Here is a 27,317-nt window from a genome sequence, read left to right on the forward strand (position 1 = left end):
AGTATATGGGGCTTTGGTGACAAAACGGATGGCACTGTGATAGACTGCATCCAATTTATTGAGTAGGGTTTTGGAGGCTATTTTGTAAATGACATCACCGAAGTCGAGGATTGGTAGGATGGTCAGTTTTACAAGGGTATGTTTGGCAGCATGAGTGAAGGATGCTTTGTTGCGGAATAGGAAGCCAATTCTAGATTTAACTTTGGATTGGAGATGTTTGATGTGAGTCTGGAAGGAGAGTTTACAGTCTAACCAGACACCTAGGTATTTGTAGTTGTCCACATATTCTAAGTCAGAGCCGTCCAGAGTAGTGATGTTGGACAGGCGGGCAGGTGCAGGCAGCGATCGGTTGAAGAGCATGCATTTAGTTTTACTTGTATTTAAGAGCAAATGGAGGCCACGGAAGGAGAGTTGTATGGCATTGAAGCTCGCCTGGAGGGTTGTTAACACAGTGTCAAAAGAAGGGCCAGAAGTATACAGAATAGTGTCGTCTGCGTAGAGATGGATCAGAGAATCACCAGCAGCAAGAGCGACATCATTGATGTATACAGAGAAGAGAGTCGGTCCAGGAATTGAACCCTGTGGCACCCCCATAGAGACTGCCAGAGGCCCGGACAACAGACCCTCCGATTTGACACACTGAACTCGATCAGAGAAGTAGTTGGTGAACCAGGCGAGGCAATCATTAGAGAAACCAAGGCTGTCGAGTCTGCCGATGAGGATGTGGTGATTGACAGAGTCAAAAGCCTTGGCCAGGTCAATGAATACGGCTGCACAGTATTGTTTCCTATCGATGGCGGTTAAGATATCGTTTATGACCTTGAGCGTGGCTGAGGTGCACCCATGGCCAGCTCTGAAACCAGATTGCATAGTGGAGAAGGTATGGTGGGATTCGAAATGGTCGGTAATCTGTTTGTTGACTTGGCTTTCGAAGACCTTAGAAAGGCAGGGTAGGATAGATATAGGTCTGTAGCTGTTAGGGTCAAGAGTGTCCCCCCCTTTGAAGAGGGGGATAACCGCAGCTGCTTTCCAATCTTTGGGAATCTCAGACGACACGAAAGAGAGGTTGAAAAGGCTAGTAATAGGGGTGGCAACAATTTCAGCAGATAGTTTTAGAAAGAAAGGGTCCAGATTATCTAGCCCGGCTGATTTGTAAGGGTCCAGATTTTGCAGCTCTTTCAGAACATCAGCTGACTGTATTTGGGAGAAAGAGAAATGGGGAAGGCTTGGGCGAGTAGCAGAGGGGAGGGCAGTGCTGTTGACCGGGGTAGGGGCAGCCAGGTGGAAAGCATGGCCAGCCGTAGAAAAATGCTTATTGAAATTCTCAATTATAGTGGATTTGTCGGTGGTGACAGTGTTTCCTATCTTCAGTGCAGTTGGAAGCTGGGAGGAGGTGTTCTTATTCTCCATGGACTTTACAGTGTCCCAGAACTTTTTTGAATTTGTGTTGCAGGAAGCAAATTTCTGCTTGAAAAAGCTAGCCTTGGCTTTTCTAACTGCCTGTGTATATTGGTTTCTAGCTTCCCTGAAAAGTTGCATATCACGGGGGCTGTTCGATGCTAATGCAGAATGCCATAGGATGTTTTTCTGTTGGTTAAGGGCAGTCAGGTCAGGAGAGAACCAAGGGCTATATCTGTTCCTGGTTCTAAATTTCTTGAATGGGGCATGCTTATTCAAGATGGTGAGGAAGGCATTTAAAAAAAATATCCAGGCATCCTCTACTGACGGGATGAGATCAATATCCTTCCAGGATACATCGGCCAGGTCGATCAGAAAGGCCTGCTCGCTGAAGTGTTTCAGGGAGCGTTTGATAGTGATGAGTGGAGGTCGTTTGACCGCTGACCCATTACGGATGCAGGCAATGAGGCAGTGATCGCTGAGATCTTGGTTGAAAACAGCAGAGGTGTATTTGGAGGGCAAGTTGGTTAGGATGATATCTATGAGGGTGCCCGTGTTTACGGAATTGGGGTGGTACCTGGTAGGTTCATTGATAATTTGTGTGAGATTGAGGGCATCAAGCTTAGATTGTAGGATGGCTGGGGTGTTAAGCATGTTCCAATTTAGGTCGCCTAGCAGCACGAGCTCTGAAGATAGATGGGGGGGGCAATCAGTTCACATATGGTGTCCAGAGCACAGCTGGGGGCAGAGGGTGGTCTATAGCAGGCGGCAACGGTGAGAGACTTGTTTTTAGAGAGGTGGATTTTTAAAAGTAGAAGTTCAAATTGTTTGGGAACAGACCTGGATAGTAAAACAGAACTCTGCAGGCAATCTTTGCAGTAGATTGCAACACCGCCCCCTTTGGCCGTTCTATCTTGTCTGAAAATCTTGTAGTTGGGGATGAAAATGTCAGAATTTTTGGTGGTCTTTCTAAGCCAGGATTCAGACACGGCTAAAACATCCGGGTTGGCAGAGTGAGCTAAAGCAGTGAACAAAACAAACTTAGGGTGTCACGTTCCTGACCTATTTATGTTAGTTTTTGTGTGTTAGTTGGTCAGGACGTGAGGTTGGGTGGGCATTCTATGTTATCTGTTTCTATGTTGGTTTTGGTTTGCCTGGTATGGCTCTTGATTAGAGGCAGGTGGTTTGCGTTTGTCTCTAATTAAGAGTCATATTTAGGTAGGGCATTCACACTGTTTGTTGGTGGGTGGTTGTCTCCTGTGATGTCTATCGTGTTGTCGATGTTTTTCACATATGGAGCTGTTTGGCTGTTCGTTCGTTTTGATGTCCGTTCCTGTTCGTGAGTTTACGTTTGTCCATGTAAGTTTATGTTCAGGTTCCGTTGTACGTCGTTTTCTTATTTTGTAGTTTGTTAAAGTGTTTTTGTTTCGTGACCATCGTAATTAATAATAAAGATGGCATATTTCCCAGACTCCGCATTTTGGTCAGAAGATCCTTCTCTCCTCACCTCATCTGAGGATGAGGAGAGCAACAGCTATAACAGAATCACCCACCAAAATACAGAGACCAAGCGGTATGGGAAAAATGCTCGACGGAGCAACAAGGACTTTTGGACTTGGGAGGAGATCCTGTCTGGTAGAGGACCCTGGGCGCAAACTGGAGGAAATCGCTGCTCTCGTGAGAAGAGTGAGGCAGCCACAGCCCAGGAGCGCTGGTATGAGGAGGCAGCTAGGAGACGTGGATGGAAGCCGGAGATTCAAGCTCGTAACCGGAATTATGAGGGGACACGTCTTGCACGGAAGCCCGAAAAGCCCGTGAGTAACTCCCAAAAATTTCTTGGGGGGGGGCTAAGGGGTTGTGGGCCAAGGGCAGGTAGGAGACCTGCGCCCACTTCCCAGGCTAACCGTGGAGAGCGGGAGTACGGGCAGACACCGTGTTACGCAGTAGAGCGCACGGTGTCTCCTGTACGTGTGCATAGCCCAGTGCGGGTTATTCCACCTCCCCGCACTGGTAGGGCTAGATTGGGCATTGAGCCAGGTGTCATGAGGCCGGCTCAACGCGTCTGGTCTCCAGTGCGTCTCCTCGGGCCGGCATACATGGCACCTGCCTTACGCATGGTTTCCCCGGTTCGCCTGCATAGCCCAGTGCGGGCTATTCCACCTCGCCGCACTGGCAGGGCGACCGGGAGCATTCAACCAGGTAAGGTTGGGCAGGCTCAATGCTCAAGAGAGCCAGTACGCCTGCACGGTCCGGTATTTCCGGCGCCACCTCCCCGCCCCAGCCTAGTACCTACAGTGCCTATATTACGCACTAGGCTACCAGTGCATTTCCAGAGCCCTGTTCCTCCTCCACGCACTCTCCCTATAGTGCGTGTATCCAGTTCGGTGCCTCCAGTTCCGGTCCCACGCACTAAGCCACCTGTGCGTCTCCCAAGTCCTGTACACACTGTCACTTCTCCCCGTACTAGTCCTGAGGTGCGTGCCCTCAGCCAGGTGCCACCAGTGCCGGTACCACGCACCAGGTATAGAGTACGCTTTGAGAGTTCAGTGTGCCCTGTCCCTGCTCCACGCACTAGTAGGAAGGTGCTTATCATTAGCCCGGTGCCTCCAGTTCCGGCACCACGCACCAGGTCTACAGTGTGCCGTATCCGGCCAGAGCCATCCGTCTCCCCAGCGCCATCTGAGCCATCCGTCTCCCCAGCGCCATCTGAGCCATCCGTCTCCCCAGCGCCATCTGAGCCATCCGTCTCCCCAGCGCCATCTGAGCCATCCGTCTGCCAGGAGCCTGCAAAGCCGCCCGTCTGCCATGAGCCTGCAAAGCCGCCCGTCTGCCATGAGCCTACAGAGCCATCCGCCAGACAGGAGCCGCTAGAGCCGTCAGCCAGACAGGAGCCGCTAGAGCCGCCCGCCAGACAGGATCTGCCAGAGCCGCCCGCCAGACAGGATCTGCCAGAGCCGCCAACCAGACAGGATCTGCCAGAGCCGCCAACCAGACAGGATCTGCCAGAGCCGCCAACCAGACAGGATCTGCCAGAGCCGCCAGCGAGCCATGAGCAGCCAGAGCCGTCAGAGAGCCATGAGCAGCCAGAGCCGTCAAAGAGCCATGAGCAGCCAGAGCCGTCAGTGAGCCATGAGCAGCCAGAGCCGTCAGAGAGCCATGAGCAGCCAGAGCCGTCAGAGCGCCATGAGCGTCGAGAGACGTCAGCCTGCCATGAGCGTCGAGAGCCGTCAGCCTGCCATGAGCGTCGAGAGCTGTCAGCCTGCCATGAGCGTCGAGAGCCGTCAGCCAGCCATGAGCATCGAGAGTCGTCAGTCAGCCATGAGCTGCCCTTCAGCCTGAAAAGGCTGGATACCCAGAACTGCCCATCAGTCCAGAGCTGTCTCTCTGTCCGGAGCTGCCTTTCAGTCCGGAGTTGCCCCTCTATCCTAATCTCCCTCTCTATCTTCATCTATCTCTATAGTCTTATCTATCCCTCTATCTTGATTTATCTCTCTGTCCTGGTGTTATCCTTATTTAATATATTATTAAGAGAATTGTGTGGGGGAAGAAAGAGGGTGGACATTCTTTGTGGGAGGAAGTTAGGATGGATTATGGTGGGGTGGGAACCGCGCCCGGAGCCTGAGCCACCACCGTGGTTAGATGCCCACCCAGACCCTCCCCTAGACTTTGTGCTGGTGCGTCCGGAGTTCGCACCTTGTGGGGGGGGTACTGTCACGTTCCTGACCTATTTATGTTAGTTTTTGTGTGTTAGTTGGTCAGGACGTGAGGTTGGGTGGGCATTCTATGTTATCTGTTTCTATGTTGGTTTTGGTTTGCCTGGTATGGCTCTTGATTAGAGGCAGGTGGTTTGCGTTTGTCTCTAATTAAGAGTCATATTTAGGTAGGGCATTCACACTGTTTGTTGGTGGGTGGTTGTCTCCTGTGATGTCTATCGTGTTGTCGATGTTTTTCACATATGGAGCTGTTTGGCTGTTCGTTCGTTTTGATGTCCGTTCCTGTTCGTGAGTTTACGTTTGTCCATGTAAGTTTATGTTCAGGTTCCGTTGTACGTCGTTTTCTTATTTTGTAGTTTGTTAAAGTGTTTTTGTTTCGTGACCATCGTAATTAATAATAAAGATGGCATATTTCCCAGACTCCGCATTTTGGTCAGAAGATCCTTCTCTCCTCACCTCATCTGAGGATGAGGAGAGCGACAGCTATGACATAGGGAGGAGGCTTCTTATATATACAGTATATATATGGATGATTATGCAACTACAGGCACTTCTATGTCCTCGGGTCAATTTTGGCGATTTTATAAAAAATGTAACAAATACAAATATTTGTATGTTAATTTCACACTGGAATCACCCCATACTTTTTAAAACACCTCTCTATCAAGTATTCTAGCTACTTTTCAGATGCATTGTATACCTCAATTTCACTATTTTGCCCTTGTCCCTAACCCAGACTTTTAAGCTTCCACTATGTTTTTCTATGAGAAAACATTAATAATTACACATTTTATAATTTTATGTACTACAGAAAGAGTCAATTAAATAAAATCTATATCAATATTTATTGTGAGTATGCCCTTTATATATATTTTTTACACAAAAAATATACCTGTCCTTTGGGAGTGGTGTCATTTCCACCACTGAGGACAAATTCCTCATTAATAAAGTTTTTTCAAGAGAATGTTAATTTAGTTACCACGGAAACATATTGTGACACAGAAGCACATGGCTGCAGTGGACAGTTGTTCCAGATGTGATGTCCAGAAGTTGAAGAAAAATCTAGGTAAATATTGCTTGTGTAGAGAATATTTTAATTGTCAGTAATTTCCAAACAGGCTATAATTTCTTTAATTTGTGGTAGAACTTTATATATTTTAATGTATTTTATGTATTTAGTGTAAACGATATGCTAGCTGTAATACTAACCAAAGCATGCTAAGCAGTCTGTCAATTTTCTCCAGAAACTGTGGAAGTGTAATTTCCATCCCAATCATTTCCATCACAAACTTAAGTGTGGTGGAAATAACAGAAAGTGGTGGAAATGACACAAATCCATTATCTTATTCGTCTTTACTTTCCTTTTTTAAATGTTTTACTGTAGGCTTATTTAATCATGTTTTAAATTAATTTAATCTAGAAAATGCTACAAGGTGAAAACTAAGTAGTACTTGTCTTTATTTTTTGAAGATGCCACATAAAACAGCACAGATAGATATAGAACCCCCCCCCCTCAAAAAAAGATCCTATACGATACCAGGAACATCTGCAAAAAGACAGGGAGCGATACTGGAAGAAAAAAGAGAAGGGAGAAGTGAAATCTATCTCTGAGCTTACAAAGCGAGAACAAAGAAACAAAAGAAGGCGATGGAAATGTAACCAACGGAATAGAAGACAGACTTTAAAGAGAACAGTTGCAATGGAGACCTATCTATCAGCCAACACACCACCTCAGTCACCAGATGACTTGCAGCCAGAACATGAGGCTAACATACCTGCCCCTAACTTACCTGCCCCTGATGCACACCCTGATACCCCTTCCTCATTGTCTGCAACAGGAATGAGAAGTCAAATACTTGCTGGAAGGAAAAAGGTTGAAAGAGGTCACTCAAAAGCATACAGAGATCTTAGTATGACAAATGTCAAACTTGATAATGCTTTATGGAAAGCTGAGAAATACAAAAAAAGGTATGATCGACTGATGAACAAGATGGAGAGACAAGATTCCCCAAAGACAAAGAAAAAACAGCAAATGAAGGGAACTCTGAAGAACTTGAGATGGATTGTATTGTTTCAAAATGCCACCATTGCAGAGTTAAAACAAAAGTCTAAAATGTTTTGCAGTGCCAAGGACAAACAAGTGCCTTCAAAAATGCTCAGAGGCAACATCCTGAGAAAGTATGGCCTGGTCAAAGCCGCAAACAGAGAAGTTTGATTTTCAGCAAAAGCAATGAGGGCCAATGAAAACAGGCCATCAAGTCTTCAATACTCCAGGAAAAATTTGTGTAACCGAATTAGCACAGCCACAGAAGAGAAAATCACAAGATTCTATGAACTTGATGTCAACAGTAGAGCAACAACAGGGGAAAAAGGACACACTAACGAGGAACAAGAAAAAAAAGCAGAAGCGCTTTTTGAATGTCACAATTCAGAACCTTTATCAGAAGTTTAAGAGGGAATATTCAGAAATTCAAATTTCCTACTGTGAATTCTGCAAAATACATAATTTTTGGGTTGTCAAGCCAACAGTCCAGGATAGGGACACGTCTCTGCAAAACCCGCGCCAACCTCCAGTTCATGGCGGACAAACTACAGCATCACAAAGCGATCAGCTGCAGCAACATTGAGAAAGGTAGTGAGTCTTTGAGCTGTGAGAACCTGAAGAAAGAGTGCATGTATAGAGAGTGCTCCCTTTGCCAAGCCAAAGAGCTTAAAATATCTGACTTTGATGCTGGTGAGCAGACGTAGTGGTTTGAGTGGAAAAACAAAGCTGAAGAGAGAGAGAGAAGAAAAACAAAGCGGGAAACATGGAGAAGTTCACTGTACATTTGACAGTAAAAGAAAAGGTATGTGGCACACTGCATATTCTATTGGAGGACTTTTCCAACGGATTGAAAGAGAAGTTGGGGAAACACGTGTACAACATTCTACACCAATACTCCAAACTGAGAGAATTAAAAGAGAATCCGGAGCAAGAGGAGATCATTGTGCATATTGACTTTGCAGAGAACTACAGTACCTGTGTAAATACACCAGTGAAATCCAGGCAGTTCACTTTGTTTTCATACGTTTTTTATTTTACATAGATGTCATTTCCACCACACCTTGTCATTTCCATCACAACCTATATTTTTTGGGTAAATGAGTATATTATGTACAATTTACATACATGTATTTGTTTTGGATATGGAAATCATACGGTTGTTATCATAATCTCTCAAAAAGGTTGGGTGGAAACATCTTATTTTTCATGATAAATAAATGTTTTCAGCTGTCACCAAGGCAAGTTTATACATTCAGGCGTCGTTTTGCATTATTAATATTAGGAAAACCTTAGAAATCACTTACAATAATATTCAATACAAGTTCATGTACAAATGTATAAGAAATCTGTTATAAATCAATTGTATGATATTTGATTTTCAACAAAAATTGATGTTTAATGATTTAATGACGTGATGGAAATTACATTTGTCTATGGCTGTCTGGGAAAAGGGACAAAAATATATAAATTCCTGAATAGTACGATCGCAGCCATTATCAGATATAGTTTCTAGACAAATCAAAGACAAGTACAATACTGGTAAAATGGTGTGTGAATAAGTTTTAATTTCTGAAAGTTTGCATGGTCAAAGTGCCCAAAGTTGCAGAATCACCCATATATACACACACACGGTATATTCATTGTAATGAAGCAGCTACAGTAATAGTCCATTGGTCACATGATTCTCAAGTTTTTTCTTCACTGTATTGCACTTTTTAAAAACAAACACTATATAAACACATAATACTGACATAGGTGACACAAACTCTTTGTAGAGCTCCATTCAAATGTCCATTTCTGATTTGGTCCCGGTGGGGTCAGAGAAAAGGTCTTCCTCATTTTCCTCTGAACTTTACCTCATAGTCTTTCACACAGCTTTGTGTAGCCTCATACACTGGTGCATGGCTTACATCAGTCACACCACTTGATGCTGTATCACATCTTTTTGAAGCATCCAACACATCTACATCATACGTGTCTGGTTTGTCTGTATGCAACAGCGTGCCGAACAGCCTGTCCCAGTGTGTGAAGTAGGGTGCATAGTTGACCATGAACTTGAGATGGTGGAGGTCGTGGTGCGGGGATCCGCCATAGAGCCCAAAGGGTACCAGTCTGTGAGGGGCCCAGGGCAGGTCATAACCTGAGTGGTCCTCCACAGACAGCCAGATGTTCAGGGTGAAGAAGAGCATCTTGGTGAGCGGGTGGCAGCCCAGCAGGTTAGGGTTCACTGCAGCAAACAGGCCCAGACTCAGGGTCTCCCAGATCCCAGAGTGCTCTGTGGTCAGTGCGAAGGTGGCTGTGTAGCGGTGGTGCACCTTATGGAAAGTCCGGTAGAGCCAGGGCACCTTGTGGTGCAGCACGTGCCACACAAAGTACTGCAGGTCAAAGAGGAGGAGACAGGCTAACACATCCCAGGCCACACGAAGAGCCCCAGGGGCTTGGGCAGGGAGGACCACTGGTCTCCAGTACCAGTGCAGAACACTGAGGGGGAAAATGAACACAGCGTGGGTGTGCAGGGAGGTAGCCAGGCAGCTCCATGCCATTGCCCAGGTCACCCTGCTATGTGACTGAATCTTGTAGCGGTGCACCAGGGCTACTCTGGAGGACATGGTGTCCAGGCACAGGTAAGGCAGGCAGCAGCTCAGATAGAGTGTCATGGAGAACAGGACAGGGAACAAGGGAGAGCGGAGAAAGTCTTCTTGTGCTCTTATCTTGTCCCATAAAGTCTGTAGCAGGAGAGGAGAGAAGGACTCCAGTGAGGGCTCCATCTTTACTGACCGAATGTTCTTCAGTCTGCAGGCAGTAGAGGATGCCCTGCCTTTTAAAGAGGGTGTATTGTTACTCTGTGTGACGTTCCGCAGGTCCTTATTAGTCTTTTCCTGCTGGGGAACTCCGCAAGGAGGGAACGACATGCTTCACTCTCCAAACTATTTAACCCTCTGTGTCTATGAACAACTGTCCTCAAATCAAAATGTCATTTTTCAAAGGGAAATAATAAAATAAAATTATGTTTAGGGTGACAAAATGCTTCAGACAACAAAGTAAGTCATTATTCATTAGTTTAACATAGTTGATAGTAACTGTTTTCAAATGGTCTACTACGACAACACCTTCCAACCCGCTTAAACCATAGGCAGGTAAATACATAACTTGATCATGTCATGGTCATGGACTATAGTTTCCAACTGTGTGTATGTTTGTTTTGTTTTGTGTTTTTATTTACAAAAATACTAGAATTTAGTATTTGTTACTGGGTAAACCAATAGGAATTACGCCTGAGTTTGATTTATATGCAGTACCAGTCAAAAGTTTGGACACACCTACTCATTAAAGTTTTTTTTTTTTTTTTTTTTACTATTTTCTACATTGTAGAATAATAGTGAAGACATTAAAACTATGAAATAACACATATGGTTTCATGTAGTAACCCAAAGATTTTATTTTATATTTGATGTCTTCACTATTATTCTACAATGTAGAAAATAATAAAAATTAAGAAAAACCCTTGAATGAGTAGGTGTGTCCTTTTGACTTGTGCTGTAGGTACAAGGTCAGGGTTAGGGTACACGGTCAGAGACTGAGTTTTGGTAGAAAGCAATGGGGAATGAAGGTGACTAGACTTCAGTAGACATCCCAATACATCACCTTCTCAGAAGTGCTCCAGAAATCACAGTATAATTTCTCTTAGAAATATTGGACAACATATTGCCAGTAGGCCTACTGTACAGTATTTCACATATTCTTAAACTTCTATTGTACATGACATTATTGAAATACCCACTACACTGCACACCTATTGAGCTTCTTGATGTTGTACAGTACAGTAGTAGTGACAGTGGGTCATTCGCAAACTAACGTCTCTTTTTGAACGGCTCTTTTTGGTGAACGTCGAATCGCATCCGTGGAAGAGCCATTTCTTTGTCTCCCAGATTTGTCTAGCCAACTGTTACCACTGATTTTTGAGCTGCCAACAACAATTATCTGTAGATAAGTTATTTTTAAAATGATCTGGAGATTCCTCACTGCAGGAACAATAGGTAGTGAGTAGAGAGCATCATTCATGTCCACACACTGTGTTAAAAAAATATCTTAATTTTCTTTGCAGGCCGTCTATTAATTTGGTCAGATAAAAATATACTTTAAATTGCATGTCACATTGTGACATAATGGCAGGTAAAAGGCTATGCTTTACATTACAGATGTGCTCTTTTGTACGGTTTTATGTAAAAGTTTAAGCACTACAGAATGAATAACTATTTGAGAGGCAAATTAACAGCTCTTTTAGTTGAACGGAGCAAAATGATCCGGCTCACCAAAAAAACTCGGAATGCCCATCACTATAAAGTAGACTACCCCTTCAGTCTTAGTCAAATACAACACTCTTTTCCTTGCAATGGTTTGACAAAAAACAGGATTTTATTTTTGTTTAAGGTTCCACCTAGTGTTTTAATAAAGTCAATGCATCACTTCGCCATCGTCTCATGCAGGGATTGGCAACTCCAGGGTTTCCCAAACACGGTCCTGGGGCCGCATTTTGTTTTTTTTCCCTAGCACCAGACAGCTGATTCAAATAACCAACTCATCATCAAGCTTTGGTTATTTGAATCAGCTGTGAAGTGCTAGGGAAAAAAGTAAACGAGTTCGGTAACCCTGGCCTAGCCCATAAACCTTGTGCGCTCTTAAAGGGGCACACAGCGGTTTAACATTAACGTCACATCTCTCACCATCTTTTTCTCTTTGAAAAGTGAGATGATGAAACATTGCTTTTGATTTCTTAAGAAGAAGAACTCGTATCATAAGATGTTTCAAACATTATAATGAAATGTATCTAAAAAAGCTAAGTCTGGATGTCAACTATGGGAACCTGTGAAACACTTGATGCCATAAAATATTAAACCTTTACATCTGGTGTACAACACGTCTAGACCTTGGACCTGAAAGAGCCTGCTCTCTGACCTTAATAAACTTTAACCTGTAAGATGTGATACACAAAACCCCCTTTGGCTCAACGTGTTTACTCAACATCTCTGTGACTGCCAATTAAAATGGGTCAGTTAGCAATCCACTGAAGGGTTTCTTACTTTTGCATAGAGTAGAAAGGCTGAATTATGTTTGTATTAATTTCTCAGAAATATCATATATGTATTTATTAAGTAATTGGGATGATGGTTCGGTTGGTTGGTTGATTAAAGTTGATTGATCTTTAAATTTAAATGTTATTGGAATGGTTTCTGCAATGACCATTCACTTTAGTCTCTATTTGCTAGAAACAAAACTATGGCTAGAAATTAAACTTTGATACGGCTTGTAAAGGTGAGGCAGTAAACAGCATAACCAGCTGATTGTAAGATAACAATGTGGTCCATACAGTATAAAATCAGGAGAGAAGTCAGTGAGGTATCTAATCAGACACTCATTTGCTCTTGAAACTCAGAGACCACAAGATGGCTTTCTCTTGTCCAACTAAGAGGTAAGCTCTCGCTCTCTCTCTCTCTAAACAAGTCCTTGGTTCACCATCCAGGTCTGAAATATCTCTCTTAATTGTTGTTAGTTCTAAACTATTTTGACTGAAATGTTGTCTTTTTTTAACCAGAATGGCTCAGACCTCCTTGAAAATTAGGCTGCAGGGTTTGGAATGCCACTTCACCTGGAAGCTGGACGACAGCAGATCTAAACTGGAAAGTCTCAGAGAAACCCTGATAGATATCATCAGCAGCGAGGGGGTTCAATGTTCCTGGACGGGTCATCTGTACAACCTCCTGGCTTACCTACACTACGCTTTGGGCTCCACAGAGGACGCTCTTCATTGCCTGAAGAAGGCTGAAGAGGCCATTCGCCTAAACTGCCCAGACGACGTGGAGCTAAGTCTGGTGGTCCACTATGGGAACTTGGCCTGGGTGCACTATCGCCAAGGGGAGCTGACAGAGAGCCAGACCTATGTGGAGAAGGTGGGGAGACTATTGCAGGACAACCCCTCGCACTGCCCAGGTGTAGTGTGGGGAGAAAGGGCCTGGACTTTGAATAAGTTTGATGTAAGCAAGAGGAAGGCAGCGGTTTATTGCTTCCGAATGGCCTTGAACGGGGATCCTGAGAACAAGGTGCTGCGCTGTGGCTATGCCATAGCATTTAGTAAATCTGTTGAAAATAAAGACATTACCCCGAAGCTGCGATCTGAGATGTTGGAGCAGCTACAGATTGCTAGAGAATTGGAACCAGATCATTTGACCATCACAGTGATGTACCTGCAGAGGCTTGCAGCAAGTGGCCAGGTTGAGGAAGCACGTAAACTTGCAAAGGAAGTGATAGAGAAGCCTTTGGACAGCTTTGGTGGATTTGGACTCTTACTATCATTTTTCAGAGAATACGTCTCTCATGATTCAAGCATTGACCTGGCAAGAAGGACCCTGGAGAGACACCCTGATTCACGCCAACTGAAGAAGCGTCTTGCGCAGTGTTACAAATGGAAGATTTTCTCTCCAGAAGAGAAAAGGAACCCAATGAGGCATATTCTGATTGAAAATGCAGTCAACCTTTATTAAGAGGTGGTCGCAGTCTACCCAAAATCCCTTGCATTAAAACTGGAACTGTCTGCCATGTACAAAGATTCTGGCAGAATTGATAGAGCAGATAAAATTTTTGAGGACCTGCTTCTTGATAGGGAAGGAATGGAACCACAGGATTTACAGAAATTCTACAACAGGTATGCCCAACATCTGTTTTATGCAAAACAAGATGATTCCAGGTCAATTGATTTCCACAAGAAGGCAGTAGAGATTATGCTACCCACTGACCAACGTGACAGCAGTGTTCGTGTTTTGTTGTCCATTGTCCATAACGGAGAAGACAGAGCTGAGGAAATTGTTGACTTTCTGGATGGACTTGATGGAGAAGGTGCTAGTAGCCGGTTCTAGACCTTTTTTCCAATAAAGGCTTGAATTAACCAGAACTGCGTGTCGAATCAGTCAAATTTGCATAACCTGTTTATGATTGATCCATGTGGAAAATATATTCACTATACCACTAGGACAATCTAGGACACATTTTCATTTAGTACAAACTGAATACCTTAGTATTCCAAATGTCTGTGCTCAATTTTACTACTGGGATTGCTGAGAGATGCATGATTATCAATACTAACACTTGAAAGTAAATTCAAGGCTGAGCGTAAAGTCATAAATATGTAGGCCTAACATGACAAACATCTGTCTGGAATCCACATTTTGAATTGAGTCTGTACAAATTTACTGTGGACTAATGTACTGTAGACAAACTAACATGTTATTTTTCATTATTGCATTATAGAGTAGAGAGATCCTGTATAGCCTCACAGGCAGACTATCCAGAGCAATAGGATATTATTTATTTTATTTTCTTCACACTGGGCACAATAGATTCTGTTTCTGGAAAATGTATGTAATGTGTAATATTATACTGTCTAATATCTTGTAAGTTCTTGTGAAAATAAAGGTATTCTGTTCTATTCTATTAAGAGATAATTAATTAAAGAAATACAGTAACAGCAAACAACAAGTTATGTTATAATACACCACTATCCCAGTAGGTTACTAGAATTTATTAATGCATAGCTGTGGATATCTAATTGAAATTGTATGACTAAATACATTGACTATCATCAGCTATGGTCTGAGTTTGATTGATTAAGGCTCTGAAGGTCATGGATACGGTACAAGGTCAGGGTCAGGGTACACGGTCAGAGACAGAACACCACAATACAGCACAGAATGTTTCAGTGGAAAGCAATGGGGGAATGAAGGGTGATATGTGTCAGTTGACATCACAATACATCCATCACCTTCTCAGAAGTTGCTCCAGCAATCACAGTATCATTGCTGCTGAGAAAGATTGGCCAACAGTACTGTGCAGTATTTCACTAATGTTTTAAGTTCTAAGGTATGTGACATTATTGAAATATACATTACACTACACACCCATTGAGCTCCTTGATTTTGTACAGTAGGCTACCCCTTCAGTTTTAGTCAGAGGAAAACAGGATTTGATGTGTGTAAGTCGCCACCTAGTGTTTTAATAAAGACAATGCATCACTTCCAATTGTCTCATGCATCACCACCAGTACAGCATCCAAAATGAAGTCAACCTTTATGAAGAGGTGGTCGCACTCTACCCACAACCCTTTGCAGTAAAACTGAAACTGTCTGGCATGTACAAAGAATCTGGCAACGTTGACAGAGCAGATAAGATAGAGGATTTACAAAAGATTCTTCAACTGGTATTTCCAACATCTGTTTTATGCCAAACAAGATGCTTCCAGGTCAACTGATTTCCACAAGGCAGCAGAAATTATGCTACCCACTGATGACGTGAGAGCAGTATTCGTGTTTTGTCATCCACTGTCCGTAATGGAGGAAACAGAGCGGGGCAAAACAACGCCACCTGCTGGAGATTTCATATTTTGGGCCCACTTTACACCTCTCGGTTCACCTCTCTCCCCTAACATAACTTTCATGCGCTCTTAAAATGCGGCACACACCCATTTGCTTTAGTCTCTATTTGCTAGAAACTAAATAATGGATAGAAATAAATCTGTAACACTTGAGGCAATAACAGACCATTGGAAGATAAGGATGTGGTCCATACAGCATAAAATCAGGACAGAAGTCAGTGAGGTATCTAATCAGACACTCATTTGCTCTTTAAACTCAGAGATCACGAGGTGGCTTTCTTTCCCTAAGTGCGTTTCTCTCTCAATCTATCACTCACTCACTCACTCAGGCATTGTTAGTTGAACTAAGTTCTAAACTATTTTTGATTGAACTGTTTGTTTTTATAAAAGCTCTACAATTGGTATGCCCACCATCTGTTTCATGCCAAACAAGATAATTCTATATCAATTATTTTCCACAAAGCAGCAGAAAGTATGCTACTTAACACCATGACAACAGAAATCGTGTTTTGTTGTCACTTGTTGGTAATGGAGTAGCAGCAGAACCAGAACTATCTAGTTTCTAGGACAATCTAGAGCCAAAAAATATTTTGTAGAAACAAAATACTTTCATATTAAAAAGTGTCTAGGCACAGTTTTAGCTACTGGGATTGTTGAGAGATGCATGATTATCCATACAAACATTTTAAAGTAAATTCAAGGCTGATTGTAAAGTATTCTAATTCCTGTAAACATGTAGGCATAACATGACAAACATTTGTCTGGAATCAATATTTTCAAATTCAAAATCACTTTTTTTTTTAAATGGTCACATACACGTGTTGAGCAGATGTTATTTTGCGGGTGTAACAAAATACTTGTGCTTCTAGCTCCAACAGTGCAGTAACATCTAACAAGTAATATCTAACAGTTTCACAACATATACCCAAAATACACGTAAATCTAAGTAAGGAATGGATTAAGAATATACAGTTGAAGTCCGAAGTTTACATACACTTAGGTTGAAGTCATTAAAACTGGTTTATCAACCACTCCACAAATTTCTTGTGAAAAAACTACAGTTTTGTAAAGTCGGTTAGGACATCTACTTTGCGCATGACACAAGTCATTTTTCCAACTATTGTTTACAGACAGATTATTTCACTGTATCACAATTCCAGTGGGTCAGAAGTTTACATACACTAAGTTGACTGTGCCTTTAAACAGCTTGGAAAATTCCAGAAAATGAGGTCATGGCTTTAGAAGCTTCTGATAGGCTAATTGACATAATTTGAGTCAATTGGAGGTGTACCTGTGGATGTATTTCAAGGCCTACCTTCAAACTCAGTGCCTCTTTGCTTGACATCATGGGAAAATCAAAAGAAAATCAGTCAAGACCTCAGAAAAACTATTGTAGACCTCCACAAGTCTGGTTCATCCTTGGGAGCAATTTCCAAATGCCTGAAGGTACCACATTAATCTGTACAAACAATAGTTCGCAGGTATAAACACCATGGGACCACACAGCCGTCAAACTACTCAGAAAGGAGACACCTTCTGTCTCCTAGAGATGAACGTACTTGGTGCGAAAAGTGCAAATCAATCCCATAAACAATAGCAAAGGACCCTGTGAAGATGCTGGAGGAAACAGGTACAAAAGTCTCTATATCCACAGTAAAACGAGTCCTATATCGACATAACCTGAAAGGCCGCTCAGCAAGGAAGAAGCCACTGCTCCAAAACCGCCATAAAAAAGCCAGACTACGGTTTGCAACTGCACATGGGGACAAAGATAGTACTTTTTGGAGCAATGTCCTCTGGTCTGACGAAACAAAAATAGAACTGTTTGGCCATAATGACCATCAGTATGTTTGGAGGAAAAAGGGGGAGACTTGCAAGCCGAAGAACACCATCCCAACCGTGAAGAACGGGGGAGCTGTTGAACTGGGACTCAACTTTGTCCCTATATTGACGTTTAGCCTGCTTGATTGCTTTGTGGAGGGAATAACTACACTGTGTGCATTCTTCCATATCCCCAGTCTTCTTGCCCTGGTTAAATGCGGTGGTTTGCGCTTTCAGTTTTGCGCAAATGCTACCATCTATCCACGGTTTCTGGTTGGGGTAGATTTTAATAGTCACAGTGGGTACAACATCTCCTATGCACTTCCTGATAAATTTATTCACCGTATTGGTATATATGTCGATATTATTTTCTGAAGCTACTCTGAACATATCCTAGTCCACGTGATAAAAACATTCTTGAAGAGTGGATTCCGATTGGTCAGACCAGAGTTGAATAGTCCTCACCACAGGTGCTTCCTCTTGAGTTTCTGCCTATAGGAGGGGAGAAGCAAGATGGAATCGTGTTCCGATTTGCCCGAATGTAGGGCGTTGGAGGGCCTAATATGCATTCTGGAAGGTAGTATAGCAATGGTCGAGGGTTTTAGCAGTGCGAGTACAGCAATCAATATGTTGATAAAATTTTGGGAACTTTTTCCTCAAATTTGCTTTGTTAAAATCCCCAGCTACAATAAAGGCAGCCTCAGGATATGTGGTTTCCAGTTTGCATTATGTCCAGTGAAGTTCTTTGAGGGCCGTCATGGTATCTGTTTGGGGGGGGATATAGAGCGCTGTGGCTATTATTGACGAAAAATCTTTCGGGAGATAGTACGGTCGGCATTTGATTGTGAGATATTCTAGGTCGGGTGAACAGAATGACTTGATTTCCTGTATGATATCAATTAAACCATAAGTCGTTAATCATAAAACATATTGTCACGTTCCTGACCTGTTTTCTGTTGTTTTGTATGTGTGTGATGGTCAGGGCGTGAGTTTTGGGTGGGCAGTCTATGTTTTCCGTTTCTATGTTGGTTTTGGGTTGCCTGGTATGGCTCTTAATTAGAGGCAGGTGTTTTGCGTTTTCCTCTAATTGAGAGTCATATTAAGGTAGGAGGTTCTCACTGTTTTTTTGTGGGTGATTGTCGCTGTGTCTGTGTATTTTGCACCACACGGTACTGTCTCGTCTCGTTCGTTCGGTCGTTCCTGTTTATTGTGTTCCTCGTTTCATGTAAGTTCATAGTTTAGGTCTGTCTAGTTCGTTTTGTTATTTTGTAAATCATTCAAGTGTATTTCGTTTCGTGTTTTTCCGTCTTGTCATTAAAACATTATGTATTCATCACCCGCTGCGCCTTGGTCAACTCACTCACCGAAAGAGAGCCGTTACAGAATCACCCACCAAACCCAGATCAAGCAGCGGGTTAACGGACAGCAACGACAGCAGCAGTGGGAAAAGGAGGATTGGACATGGGAAGAGATCCTGGACGGTAAAGGACCCTGGGCAGAGCCAGTGGAGTGTCGCCGCCCCAAAGCGGAGCTGGAGGCAGCGAAAGCGGAGAGGCGACGTTATGAGGAGGCAGCACGGAAGCAAGGCTGGAAGCCCGCAAGTACTACCCAAAAATTTCTTGGGGGGGGGGGGGGCTAAGAGGTAGTGGGCCGAGGGCAGGTAGGAGACCTGCGCCCACTTCCCAGGCTAACCGTGGAGAGCGGGAGTACGGGCAGACACCATGTTACGCAGTAGAGCGCACGGTGTCTCCTGTACTGGTGCATAGCCCAGTGCGGGTTATTCCACCTCCCCGCACTGGTAGGGCTAGATTGGGCATTGAGCCAAATGTCATGAGGCCGGCCCTACATATCTGGCCACCAGTACGTCTCCTTGGGCCGGCTTACATGGTACCAGCCTTACGCATGGTGTCCCCGGTTCACCAACACAGCCCAGTGCAGGTTATTCCACCTCCCCGCACTGGACGGGCTACGGGGAGCATGCAACCAGGTAAGGTTGGGCAGGCTCAGTGCTCAAGGGAGCCAGTACGCCTACACGGTCCGGTATTTCCGGCGCTACCTCCTCGCCCCAGCCCAGTACCACCAGTGCCTACACCATGCACCAGGCTTCCAGTGCGTTTTAAGAGCCCTGTTCCTCCTCCACGCATTCTCCCTATGGTGCGTGTCTCCAGCCCAGTGCCTCCAGTTCCGGCACCACGCACTAAGCCATCTGTGCGTCTCCAAAGCCCTGTACGCACTGTTCCTTCTCCCCGCACTCGCCCGGAGGTGCGTGCCCTCAGCCCGGTACCTCCAGTTCCGGGACCACGCACCAGGCCTATAGTGCGCTTCGAGAAGTCAGTGTGCCCTGTCCCTGCTCCCCGCACTAGCCTTGAAGTGCGTGCCATCATCCCGGTACCTCCAGTTCCGGCACCACGCACCAGGCCTACTGTGCGCCTCAGCAGGGCAGAGTCGGCCGTCTGCCCAACGCCTTCTGCACTGCCTGTCTGTCCAGCGCCGTCTGAGCCATCTGTCTGTCCAGCGCCGTCTGAGCCATCTGTCTGTCCAGCGCCGTCTGAGCCATCCGTCTGTCCAGCGCCGTCTGAGCCATCCGTCTGCACAGCGCCGTCTGAGCCATCCGTCTGCACAGCGCCGTCTGAGCCATCCGTCTGCACAGCGCCGTCTGAGCCATCCGTCTGCACAGCGCCGTCTGAGCCATCCGTCTGCACAGCGCCTTCTGAGCCATCCGTCTGCCACGAGCCATTAGAGCCGCCCGTCTGTCCCGAGCCATTAGAGCCGTCCGTCAGTCAGGAGCCTCTAGAGCCGTCCGTCAGTCAGGAGCTGCCAGAGCCGCCAGCCAGTCAGGAGCTGCCAGAGCCGCCAGCCAGTCAGGAGCCGCCCTACAGTCAGGAGCTGCCCCACAGTCATGAGCTGCCCCACAGTCATGAGCTGCCCCACAGTCATGAGCTGCCCCACAGTCATGAGCTGCCCCACAGTCATGAGCTGCCCCACAGTCATGAGCTGTCCCTCAGCCCGGACCTGCCAGAGTCCCTCAGCCCGGACCTGCCAGAGTCCCTCAGCCCGGACCTGCCAGAGTCCCTCAGCCCGGACCTGCCAGAGTCCCTCAGCCCGGACCTGCCAGAGTCCCTCAGCCCGGACCTGCCAGAGTCCCTCAGCCAGGACCTGCCAGAGTCCCTCAGCCAGGACCTGCCAGAGTCCCTCAGCCAGGACCTGCCAGAGTCCCTCAGTCAGGACCTGCCAGAGTCCCTCAGCCAGGACCTGCCAGAGTCCCTCAGCCAGGACCTGCCAGAGTCCCTCAGCCAGGACCTGCCAGAGTCCCTCAGCCAGGACCTGCCAGAGTCCCTCAGCCAGGACCTGCCAGAGTCCCTCAGCCAGGACCTGCCAGAGTCCCTCAGCCAGGACCTGCCAGAGTCCCTCAGCCAGGACCTGCCGCCCCTTATCCCGGTGCTGCCCCTTATCCCGGTGCTGGCCCTTATCCCGGTGCTGCCCCTTATCCCGGTGCTGCCCCTTATCCCGGTGCTGGCCCTTATCCCGGTGCTGCCCCTTCATTTAGGTGGTTTTAGTTGGAGGGTGGTCATTGGGAGGGGATTACAGAAGCGGGGAGTGACTATGGTGGTGTGGGGACAGCGTCCGGAGCCTGAGCCACCACCGTGGTCAGATGCCCACCCAGACCCTCCCCTGGACTTTGTGCTGGTGCGCCCGGCGTTCGCACCTTGAGGGGGGGGTTCTGTCACGTTCCTGACCTGTTTTCTGTTGTTTTGTATGTGTGTGATGGTCAGGGCGTGAGTTTTGGGTGGGCAGTCTATGTTTTCCGTTTCTATGTTGGTTTTGGGTTGCCTGGTATGGCTCTTAATTAGAGGCAGGTGTTTTGCGTTTTCCTCTAATTGAGAGTCATATTAAGGTAGGAGGTTCTCACTGTTTGTTTGTGGGTGATTGTCGCTGTGTCTGTGTATTTTGCACCACATGGTACTGTCTCGTTCGTTCGGTCGTTCCTGTTTATTGTGTTCCTCGTTTCATGTAAGTTCATAGTTTAGGTCTGTCTAGTTCGTTTTGTTATTTTGTAAATCATTCAAGTGTATTTCGTTTCGTGTTTTTCCGTCTTGTCATTAAAACATTATGTATTCATCACCCGCTGCGCCTTGGTCAACTCACTCACCGAATAAGAGCCGTTACACATATACCTCCACCCTTCTGCTTCCCAGAGAGATGTTTGTTCCTGTCGACGCGATGTACTAAGAACCCAACTGGCTTTACAGAGTCAGACAGTATATCTCGAGAGAGCCATGTTTTCGTGAAGCAGAGTATGTTACAATCCCTGGTGTCTCTCTGAAAAGCAATTATTTTCATATTGTGTCTGTAAAGGCATACTGCGGACGAATTTAGACAAACTAATGTTTTTCTTAATTCTTGTATTATAAAGTAGAGAAACCCTTTATAGCCACAGACTGACTATCTGTGTTTGTTTTTGTTTTCTGCACAGTGGGAACAATTGATTCTGTTTCTGGAAAATCTGTTAAATGTGTAAGATATACTGTATAATATCTTGTAAGTTCTTGGGAAAATAAAGGTATTCTATTCTATTGTGTTTACATATCATTAATACAGTAACAGAAAACAAGGCCAAGTCCTTTTACAATGTACATCACTATCCCATGTAGATTACTAGAATTTCTAAATGGAGTTGTGGATATCAAGTAGCAATTTTAAGGCTTAACACATTGACTATTAGCTAAAGCGCCATTGAGGCCATTTTCATTTTGAAGTAGTCAATGTTCTTCTTCTACGAGTTGGCAAACAGACTGAAAGGGAGCATTCTGCCACCTAGAGTGGGTTGTTTGAAAAGGTACAAAGCTAAGGTTTGCGATTTACTGCCATATCCAGTTATGGAATGCTTGCTCACCAGTATAATTAATTGGATGATCCTTTCTGATGACCCGGATGTAATCATGTGATCCTTCCTTAATCCATAGGAAGTCCCACCAAGTTGACTACTGCAAAATGGTGAATGTCCTTAATGGCGCTGCCCATGCTGAAATTTGGGCACAAGAGCCCTCTAGCTATCTCAATGGGGGAAAACTAGTTCCGATTATGGGTAAAGCCAGTCAGGTAATGCCAAGGATTTGACGAGATGGTGGAAAATGTGGTTTTGTTTGAAACTGCTAGTGAGTCGGGTGAAGATAATAGCACAGAGAGTGAGAATGAGTGGGTTACAGTGGCGAAGAACTGACACAAAAGAAGTACAGTTGTAGTGGAAACTAAGAAACCCTTAGATTAGTTTTTAGTCAGAAGGATAAGGAAAATCTGGTATATTTTGGAGGAAAGTGTTAAGTCGGTGAGAGTCACAAGAAGTGGTCTTTTTTTAGACATTTTGTGTGTTTACAGGGCAGAAGAAGCATGTTTTAATCCTTAAAAAGAGAATCGGTGGAATGTTCCTGTATGGATTTTTGAAGCAGGGTGCCTATCAAGAGGATTATTTCTGGGGTGGCGCAAGAAGTAAAGGCAGATGATATAACTGAAGACATACTGTAGATGGAGTGGTTGTTGCACGTCGAATGACCCGTATGGTGGATGGAGAGTCTTTCCCTTCCCATATAAAGTCAGGATTCATGAGCTTTTGTGCAAAAAACCTTTCAGTGTCATTAATGCAGAAGTTTCTCATCAACCGAGGGATCATGAAATGTTACATGTTAAAAAGGTGGACTTTGTATTATTTTTTGCAATGATCATAAACTGTACAGCACAAGTTGGGAAGAAGTCTGAGAAAATTGGAATCATTGTGAATGCAGATTAAAGTTTTTGGGATATTCATGATTTCACAGCCGAAGCCTTGCAATAAATCTGATCGGTGAATGTTCCATCCTCACAGGCCTCTGGGCCTGGAATGGGCTGTGATTGAAGAAGTGGGATGCGTTTTGTTTGTTGACGTGTTTTTCCCACAATTAATGTTTTTATTTTTTATTTCAATACCCCGTCCAGCTGGTGACAGTAATGCACCATTAACATTGGGTGCAAACCGTCATCAAACCCCATCAAAGGAGAAGGAAATGCAAAGGCTGAACCATTCCTTCTTCATTCGGACATCTCAGAGTTTGCGTTTCGTCAGTTCTAAATAAGCTCCTGTTGGTCTTGAAGAATTGCAATCGCAGAAGAATGAGTTATGTTTTCAGTGAGATCTGACTTAAACGTTTGTGATTTTAAATAGTTCTTCAAAATGCAATGTATCATGAAATGTATCATTCAGTCATTCAGTTGATCGTGTTTTGTTTCGGCACCCGTTCGAGTGTTCCCGTTCATTCATTGGCCTAAGCATTATTAGTGGAAAAAATGTCTAGTTTTGTTGAGTTATTGCATGAATCCACAATTAAACCATGGATTGTTACAATAGAAAATGGGTAAATTGCAATTTTTTTTATAGATAGCTGGTTTTGATAGGCTGAATGTATTATGTCTACGTTTACAGCAACATCTCACATTATTTCAAGTTGGAACTTTATGACTCATCGTCAGGTCCGGCAGTGCTAGTCGTCAGTGGTCCAAATTGCAATGTCCATCCTTCATTGGCGTATGGGCTAGTTTGAAGTATCCTAGAAACAATAACAAAGCACATCATTACCAGTAATCGCTTTGCTAATGGTGTGTGGTTGTAGGCAGTTCCTATTTCATGCAAAAAAATTATGTTTAATTGTTTTCAATTGAGTCAGTGTATTTTGTTTGCACCCCTGTAAGTTATGGGTTGTAGGCAGCCCAATATAGGACTGAAGGAGCGAACGTTACTTCTTAGTCGAGAGCCGTGCGTCCTCTGAAACACGACCCAACACTGCTTCTTGACACAATGCCTGCTTAACCCGGAAGCCAGTCGCACCAATGTGTTGGAGGAAACGCCGTACACCTGGCTACCGTGTTAGCGTGCATGCGCCCAGCCCACCACAGGAGTCGCTAGAGCGTGATGGGACAAGGACATCCCGGCCGGCCAAACCCTCACCTAACCCAGGCGACGCTGGGTCAATTGTGTGCCGCCCCATGGGTCTCCCGTCCACGGCCAGCTGCGACAGAGCCTGGACTCGAACCAGGACCTCTAGTGGCAGAGCTAGCCACCACAACCTTTATTTTCTGTGACTTACTGTTTCTGCAGTACAGTTGACAACCATGGCTATGAATGCTAACAAAACCACCAAACTGAAGCACATTCTTCCCAGGGGGCTGTATTGGTCTCTGCCTATTCACAGGAATCCTCTTAGGATCCTCTCAGGACAATTTCAACGGTTTTACTAAGTTACAGTTCATATAAGGAAATCAGTCAATTGAAATACAGTCCTTAGGCCCTAATCTATGACCTTCACATGACTGGGCAGGGGTGCAGCCATTGGTGGGCCTAGGAGGGCATATGCCCACCCACTTGGGAGCCAGGCCCACCCATGCCTGCACCCCTGCCCAGTCATGTGAAATCCATACATTAGGGGCTAAGGAATTTATTTCACTTGTCCGATGTCCTTATATAAACTGTAATAGTATATTTTTGTTCAGTATAATTGAAGGAAACAATTCCCCTCTGTTTAAGTTCAGTCTTGGGTCAATGTATAATTAAATGTCAAATAGAAATGTTTGGTTGAAGATAGAAGAGTGGAATGCACGTTAAAATTTGTGTGTATGTTTGTTTCTTTTCTTTTTTTAAAGTTGTATGTTTTGTAGTATTACCAGTACATCTCATACCCATTGTAACTTGCCTATTTTACCACAGAATGTAATTTTAACAATGTATGTTTTTATTTGCATATGAGGTTTTTCTATTCATTAATGTTGAAGGCTGCTTCCAGTTTGAAGGAATGTCTATTACTTGTGTTGTGAGTCGTGACATTGATTTAGCTATGCATGGACATGCAAGATAGGACTTGACAATGTGGCAGGCAAGACAGTAGCATAACCAATTCCACAAAGAGATATTATTCCATGGCAGTGCTCCACCCTCTATTCACAGACCTGTCCAAGTACAGTATAGGTTAATGTCAGGACTGGTGGAGAAAATAAGGTAATGCAGATGACTATCACACTATTTCACTTCCAGATTTCAGGACAACAATATAAAAACACCGGAACTCTTGTTGTGCAGTCTTTATTACATGACAATATTTATAAGCTTTGTAAATGTAAAAAAAATATGCCAGGTGTTGGCTAAGCATGATAGAAATGAACGTCAACAGACATGACTCACATAGTTCCATCAGTATTTCTGATCTACCTCTAATGAAACTACACTACAATCATTCTAAATAATCATTGTTATTAGTTCATTGAACATCTGGTAATCAAACCATGTTCCATATACAATTAAATGTAAACAAAGGAAAGGAGCACAGAAATGAACCTTCAGAAAGGTTTCCTATGAGATAAACAGCTGCACAACTAAGTTGACATCTACAGCTGATGCCATAATTACATAGAGGATATATAAAAATTATTTTAGAATGGGAAAACTGGACGGTCAAGTGTGAATTGCCATCGTGCCATGTTTCTACAGGCAATAGTCAAAATTGGATTTCCATTCGACGTAGCCTTTGTTAATAAAGGTCTTGTACAGTAGGTCTCATTGGGGTACATGGTGGCTTTCACAGTTGGATCCTCAAACATGCATTCCGTCCACTTCTTGAGCTTAGTGGGATTAAGAGAAGACATTTATTTTATTTTTTTAAATTAGACTAACGAGCCCTTCTCGCTCGCAGTGCACTTTGGTTGAGCCAAACTATATAAATCACACAAGCAATAGGACCATCTGTCACGTTCCTGACCTTATTTCCTTTGTTCAGTCTTGTTTAGTTGGTCAGGACGTGAGCTGGGTGGGCATTCTATGTTATGTGTTTCTATGTTTGGTTTAGGATTGGTTCTATGGTATATGGTTCTCAATCAGGGGCAGGTGTTTTACGTTTCCTCTGATTGGGAACCATATTTAGGTAGGCTGTTTTCACTGTTTGTTTGTGGGTGATTGTTCCTGTTCGTTGCGTTCGTTGTCTCTATGTTCACATGTTCAGGTCTGTAGCGTCGTTAGTTTCATTTTCTGTTTGTGTTGTTAAGTATTACAATAAATATGGAAACGTACCACGCTGCAATTTGGTCCTCCTCTCTTCCACCTAACGACGAGCGTTACACCATCTCATAAAACCTGTGAGAGATGCAATAAGAATATGGAGGATTCTGTAGACTGCTATTCATACACTAGGGCCAGTATTCACAAAGCGTTTCAGAGTAAGAGTATGATCACACTATCATATGATCAGGGAGGACCAGAGCCCATATCCAAAAAGCGTCCCAGAGTAGAACATTTGTCGCATGTGCTGAGAATAGACATTTTACTCCTACTCTTATGGGTAAAAATAAAAACTATGAATGAAACCTCTTTATTCATAAGAGTCCCACTTAGGAGACAGATATTTATGAGCTCAGTGTTGCCAACTGATTTTCAGGGTAAGTTGCTAGAGGCAGGTTGATTTGTTGCTAAAAGTTGCTAAATGACGTTGTGATGACATAGCGTGATAACGTAAAACTGCGTCATTACGTAGAATAAACAATAACGTTACTCAAATTGACTGGTCATTTCGGCAAAAAATATGATTTGACATTTGTTCAGGTACAGACTACCACTCTTTTATGTACTTCTGGCTGTACAATTTTGATTGAGACATGTTGATTGATGTTGTAAGTTCTGTTCAAGATCAAACATTCGTGACCAACTATATTCATTGGGTTTGGCTCGTCGAACCTGTACTACTGTTGCTGCAGTCAGCCAACAATGATTTGCAATTTGCTGAAATTGCTGCTGGCCTGCTGCTGCCTGTGCACGAGCTGAGCACCTGCTGCTGACTTCACTCACAATGCACTTTTGCAGCCAGGCACGTGTGTTGTGACTGAGTGTGTGACAGAGAAAATAGTTGTG

The 27,317-nt window shown here is 44.1% G+C and overlaps 1 protein-coding gene and 1 pseudogene across 1 annotated transcript; one reads left to right on the forward strand and one right to left on the reverse strand.

The window, feature by feature from the left end:
- Window positions 1-8,700: 8,700 nt before the first annotated feature.
- On the reverse strand, window positions 8,701-9,936 carry LOC129836358 (cholesterol 25-hydroxylase-like protein). Its single transcript, XM_055902407.1, has one exon. It carries the CDS (start codon window positions 9,921-9,923, stop codon window positions 8,991-8,993), a length of 933 nt encoding a protein of 310 aa, XP_055758382.1. The 5' UTR covers window positions 9,924-9,936; the 3' UTR covers window positions 8,701-8,990.
- A 2,663-nt stretch (window positions 9,937-12,599) lies between these two features.
- LOC129835898 (interferon-induced protein with tetratricopeptide repeats 1-like) lies at window positions 12,600-14,253 on the forward strand (annotated as a pseudogene).
- The last annotated feature ends 13,064 nt before the right edge of the window (window positions 14,254-27,317 follow it).

The sequence above is a fragment of the Salvelinus fontinalis genome, chromosome 37 (genome assembly GCF_029448725.1).
Source record: "Salvelinus fontinalis isolate EN_2023a chromosome 37, ASM2944872v1, whole genome shotgun sequence".
Taxonomy (NCBI): domain Eukaryota; kingdom Metazoa; phylum Chordata; class Actinopteri; order Salmoniformes; family Salmonidae; genus Salvelinus; species Salvelinus fontinalis.